The sequence below is a fragment of the Aedes albopictus genome, chromosome 2 (assembly GCF_035046485.1).
Source record: "Aedes albopictus strain Foshan chromosome 2, AalbF5, whole genome shotgun sequence".
NCBI classification, from domain to species: Eukaryota; Metazoa; Arthropoda; class Insecta; order Diptera; family Culicidae; genus Aedes; species Aedes albopictus.
This window is the reverse complement of record NC_085137.1, coordinates 26,787,831-26,794,087: the sequence shown is the minus strand read 5'-3', so window position 1 is coordinate 26,794,087 and position 6,257 is coordinate 26,787,831. Positions and strand designations below refer to the sequence as shown.

Below are 6,257 nucleotides of genomic sequence, written 5' to 3'. Positions count from 1 at the left end.
AGCAACTTTTTTTAAATTTTTTTTTTAAATTTATGAATGGTTTTGGCAAAAATTTGGCACAAGCGATACGTATAAACATTAGGCTGCGGCTTGTTTTCGAAAAGTTATTGAAACCTGAAATTCGTAAGCTCTTCTGGGTTCGAACAACATTAAAAAAGAAACTTCTGAGTATGAGCCAAAAATATTGAGATTTAGAGGTGGCGCAAACTAGTACTAAGTTCTAACTAGTACAAACTAAGTACCAAAAAGGTGCTTACAATTTAAGTGTTATAACTTCATCAATTTTGAACCAATTTTCATTTTTTTTATTGAATCTTTTGAAAATTCATTTTTGAATAAACTTTCGAAACATTATTTTTATCCAAAGTCACACATTTTTAGGATTCCTTTTATGTTTTCTTCTTATTACAAAAAGAGTATCTTTAGGGCTCCATAGCTTTAAATCAATCATTGTGCTTATAGATATTTTTGTTGCTTAAATATTTCCTGAACAAACCATTCGTTAAAGTATTCATTTTTATTAAACTTTTCGCCAAAAGCTTTCAACGCATGTCTTAAGGCAAAACTGGACGCATTTTTTCCTTTTTTTTTGGTTTTTGATTTTTTAATTAATACTCGAGCAATATTCTCAAAATCGGTTTTCGTACACAGTTGGAGAAAGGAGCGAGCTATCTCCTGGAATTTTTTCAGGTGTAAAACTTTTGCCATTTTTTCAAAAACCATATTTTTTGAAATTTAATTCAAAAATGGTTTTCTTAAAACTGAAAAATATTTTCCACCTGAAAAAAAATCAGAAGATACCTTGATCCTTCCTCTAACTGTGTGCGAAAACCGATTTTGAAAATATTGCTTCGTTATGTTAATAGGTTTCGACTGGATGGTTGTTGATTTTCATGGAAAATTTCGGCTTGCAGTCTAACAATTTGCGTTGATTAATTACTGATCATCGCCGACGATTCGGTCCGACTATTGGACCATCTGGACCAGCCCTGAAGATGGTCCAATAGTCGGACCGAAACGTCGGCGATGATCAGTAATTAATCAACGCAAATTGTTAGACTGCAAGCCGAAATTTTCCATAAAAATCATTGCTTCGTTATTTAATAAAAAATCAAAATCCAAAAAGTGAGGAAATGCTTCCAGTTTTGCCTTAAAACCTGATTTTTTTCAGGTAATTTTAAAGATTAGGATAATTTAAAAAAGTTTTTACTAAAAACCAGAAACTTTGCATCATATTTGGGCATATAGAACACAGTGAAGGATTTTTTAAAATTTTTCCTAGCATATAGAACATGAAAATTAGAGGAAGGATCAAGGTATCTTCTGATTTTTTTCAGATGGAAAATATTTTTCAGTTTTAAGAAAACCATTTTTGAAATAAATTTCAAAAATATGGTTTTTGAAAAAATGGCAAAAGTTTTAATTGAAACACTTAAGAAATTGAAGAATTGGCTTCATATGATTATTTTGACTGAATTTTTCCCTATAAGCCCGAAACTAGACCTGAAAACAATAAACAATTTGCAGAAAAAAAAATCCATTTTTCAAAATATATGCTTTTATTTTCTATGTTGAAACCATTTTTAAGGTACAGTTTATTCACAAAACGTTGGCAACAAAAATATCTACAAAAGCACGCTAAAAGATTTAAAATTAGCCAAGCGGTTATTTTTTTTTGTATATTTTTCTGTACAAAAGCAAAAATATAAGAAAATCTTCGCGATTTTTAAAAACAATACAAGTTTATTCAAAAATCAATTTGAAAGAGATTTATAAAAAAATATAAAAAATATGTAGGTTAAAATTGAAAAAGCTATGGCACTTAAAGCACTTTTTTATTACCCGAAAATTCAACATTGAAAAGTTTGGGCCATCTCCAAATCTGTATCTTTTTGACTCAGAGGTTTCTTTTGTCATGCCATTTGAATCCAGAAGAGCTTACAAATTACAGGTTTCAACAACTTTTAAAAACAAGCCGCAGCCTAGTACACATCCACGTAAAATATATGTAAACAAATGTAAATCCCTTTCATATTTTTAGAAGTTGGAATTTCACCAAAAAGTGTCAAAGAAGCCACGCACGACGGTATGAGTTTCTTGAATGACTTTTGTGGTTTGGAATAGTTACTACTGAAATCCCATGAAAAGCCGTAGAGTATTAGAAGGGCGCCGATCAGGCCAAATTCTAAAAGAGAACCATATTTTTTCCATTCGGGAATGCATTTATCGTTTTTTAGAAAGTAACCCCAAGATTTTTAGAAAAAGCCAAAACATAATTAAAAACCTTTTATTTCTTAAAAACAAAAATTAAAATCTCAGCATTTTTACCAAGGAGATTCGTAAAATTATTGAAATTGATGGCATAAATGTCCCAAATGGAGGATAACGTGCCTCTGGAGCCGGCCTTCTGAAGGCACGGTATTCACGACTAGTAATTCAATAAACGCTTCAATATTGCTCAGATAAAGTTTCTTCAGTTTATGCAATTTTTATTTCCAGAAAATGTTAGTTATGAACAGTTGACTATAACTGTTTCACTTGTCTTTTTTTTAATTTGTTTGTTTGTTTGTTTGTAAAAAAAATGATGATATAAACTATGAAATATGAAATTATAATGATTTTTACTTAACTTTCGATAAGTGATTCCTGTAAATTTATCTAATATTTATCACAAGTTGTTTTTTGCTTCGATATTTGAAGAATCCAGAGATCTTTGAAAAATTAACCACAATTTTCCAGAAAGCTACGTCGTATATCGTGTTCGTATTGATTGTTGAACTTTACATAAATTTATTTATCCAGAAGTTTATTAGGGAATTTTACAAGTATTTATGTTCACATGTTGTCGAATCGATTACTTTGGCAGAGTGTAGAATTAGCTTAATGTAAAATGCACGTTAATAAAAAAATAAATAAAAAATGATTTGTTCATTTTTTTTAAATTTTTTCCTATCATGATTATTACGTTCTGCAATGAATTCCCAAAGATTTTTGTGTATAATATGGCTGACGCAAAAAAATCTTTTATCTCCTAGACCTCTTACCGGGTACGAGACGGGGGACAAAGATTAATGAGGAATAAAAAAAAATAAAAAAATATTAAAAAACTGAAAATTAAGCAGATTATTGAAAAAAAATACTTTTTAACTATTGAAAAAAAAACAAAAGTTTTAATTCAACTTTTGGTAAGCACTTCTTGTAAAATTCTGGAAAATCTTAGGGAATATTAAGAATACTTTTAGAGAGAAATTTTGGAACTCCAGCAATTTCTGAAATTCAGTTAAAGTAATGTTCAAAACATGTAAGCCACTTTTCGTAGCAACAATAAATGTTGTTTTTATAAATTGTGATGGTCAATGTACAAGTTTTGAAATAAATCATGGAAGGTACTCATGCAAAAATAAAAACAGTCGGATGAATGTCATTGTAAATTCTAGTCATCTTTCGGATAAAGTCCAAATTGTTTAGGAATTTCTAAGATTTTTAATACTTACAGTTTTGAAGTCTCTTTGATACGAATGAGATAAAAGAAAAAAAAAATAGAATAGTCCATCACGAAAAACGCATTGATAAAAGTTTATAAAATATTGAAAAACACTCTTTAAATGTACGATAGCGCGCTTCAATTATGTGGATCATATGTCTCAGGAATTATCACGTTTATTTTGATCTATGTGCTTTTATTTAAAACTGATACGCAGTATTAAAATATTTAAAAGACGGTTATCACCTGCCTGACGTTTCAACACGAGGTTTGTGTCTTCTTGAGGCGAAACTGGAAGCATTTCCTCATTTTTTTGGTTTTTGGTTTTTTACAAAATACCGAAGCAATATTTTCAAAATCGGTTTTCCTGCACATGTAGAGTATGGATTAAGGTATCTTTTGATTTTTTTTGTGGTGGAAAAAGTTTTCTATTTTTGCAGAAACTATTTTTTTGTGAAATTTTATTCAAAAATGGTTTTGGCGAAAACGAAAAACATTTTCCATCACAAAAAAAATCAGGAGATACCTTGATCCATACTCTACTTGTGTACGAAAACCGATTTTGAAAATATTGCTTCGTTATTTTATAAAAAAATCAAAAACCAAAAGTGAGGAAATGGATCCAGTTTCACCTTAAGGAGGAAACTGGTAATTTTTGTTCTTGTGTTTCGTCTAACTGTTCTTCTTCTTCTTCTTCTTCTTCTTCTTCTTCTTCCTCGTCTTCTTCTTCTTCTACTTCTTGGCATGACGTCCCACAATCTGGACATTATGTATGAAAGATTCTCTGTATTCTACGGGAGCCTCAAACAACCTACCTCTTTGGACCATTGTAGGACATGGTAGATCGGAGTGCAAAGGTTTTTGCAAAATCGCACGATCCAGACACAACCAACCGAACGAGGGGCCCACCACTGCACGGCCTGGTAGCAGTCAGTGATTGTGTGATTGCTTTGGACACGCCGGTCCGAAATTTGGACACACCAGTTGGAGCAAAGCACGCCGGCTTGGAAGGAAACTGTACTTCTTTAGTGTTTGGTTGCTCCAGTATGCTTGAGCTCGCCGGCTCGGAGGGACACGCCGGTCCGGAGATGGATTCGCTGGTCCGTTGTCTTCATCGCTGTCTTTTGGGTCCCGTCGGAATAGGAATGTGTTTGTCCGCAATCGCTCCCTTGCGATCGGTCCTTGGAAGGGTCGGTTCGCGGTCGCTTCCTAGCGGCCAATCCTGGTCACGGCACCATGTTTCGTCTAGGGTTGTATGGTGGAAGAGGGGGATCCAGGCGACGACGAAGAAGAACAACTTTGGATTTTATTTGCCCCCGAGAGTCACACGCCTGCTCGGGAGTGATCTTCACTTACAATTCTGGGTCGGAGAGTAACTTCATCACCGAGCGCCTCAGCCAGCGCATGAAGGTTTCTCGTAGCAAAGTGGATATTTCGGTTCTTGGAATTGGGCAGGCAGCAATCAAGGTCAACCAAAAGATTGTAGTCACGATACGTTCCCGGCTGTCAGAGTTCTCGCGCCAGATGGGTTTCCTGGTGCTTCCGAAGGTAACAGCCGATCTCCCCACGGCTAACATCGACATCTCCGGCTGGACCATACCGAAAGGAATCGAACTTGCTGATCCGTCGTTCTGCGTTTCGTCAGGAGTTGATCTCGTTCTTGGTATAGAATCGTTTTTCGACTTCTTCGACTCTGGTAGGAAGATTTCGCTTGGAGAGCGACTTCCGTCCTTACACGACTCCGTTTTTGGTTGGATCATTAGTGGAGGATTCGACGAAGGACTTCAAGGCTTGCAGATCAACTGTAATGTCTCTACTTCGGATCGTTTGGAGGATCTACTCACCCGGTTCTGGTCCATGGAGGAGGTGGATTCTACGAACTATTCTCCTGAAGAAACTCGCTGTGAAGCTATCTTTATGAGTTCCGTACAGCGAGGGGCGGACGGTCGCTATTCCGTAGCACTTCCCAAAGATGAAGACGTCATCTCTCGGTTGGGCGAATCTAAGGAGATCGCATTCCGACGTTTTCTAGGCACCGAACGGAGGCTTACCAGGGACGCAAACCTCCGGAAACAATACGTCACCTTTATGGAGGAATATCTGCAGTTGGGTCACATGCGGAGAGTCGAAGAGGATCAAGAACCCACCAAGCGGTGTTTCCTACCTCATCATCCGGTGGTCAAGGAGGCCAGCACCACCACCAAGGTCCGCGTGGTGTTTGACGCATCCTGCAAAACGGCTTCAGGATTGTCGTTGAACGATGCGTTGCTGGTAGGACCTGTAATTCAACAGGATCTCCGCTCCATTATCCTTCGCTGCTGTACTAAGCAGATTATGTTGGTGGCTGATGTGGAAAAGATGTTCCGGCAGATTTTCATCCATCCGGAGGATAGGCCATTCCAATCGATTCTCTGGCGTTCATCTCCGGTGGAGGAGATAGGTGTGTATGAGTTGAACACGGTTACCTATGGAACCAAACCGGCTCCGTTCTTGGCGACTCGTACACTTAACCAATTAGCCATGGACGAAGGAGACCCGACCAGAAGCTCCTAACAAGATTATAACAAAATTATTACAACCGTTGTTAGAAATAACACAATCTGATATAATTTTGTTGGAAGGATTCGTATATGTGAATAACCATAACAAACTTGTAACAAAATTTGTTATTATTTTAAAAGCAAAACTATAACAAAACTTGTATTATTTATTCAAACAGATATATGACAGCATTTGTTACATGATGCATATCAAAATAATTGCCTATAACAAA

General features: G+C 35.8%; 1 protein-coding gene across 1 annotated transcript; it reads left to right on the top strand.

The window, feature by feature from the left end:
• Window positions 1-4,320: 4,320 nt before the first annotated feature.
• LOC134285998 (uncharacterized) lies at window positions 4,321-6,037 on the top strand. The gene is made up of 2 exons (XM_062847557.1): window positions 4,321-4,584; window positions 4,628-6,037. Exons 1-2 carry the CDS (start codon window positions 4,321-4,323, stop codon window positions 6,035-6,037), a joined length of 1,674 nt encoding a protein of 557 aa, XP_062703541.1.
• Window positions 6,038-6,257: the final 220 nt, after the last annotated feature.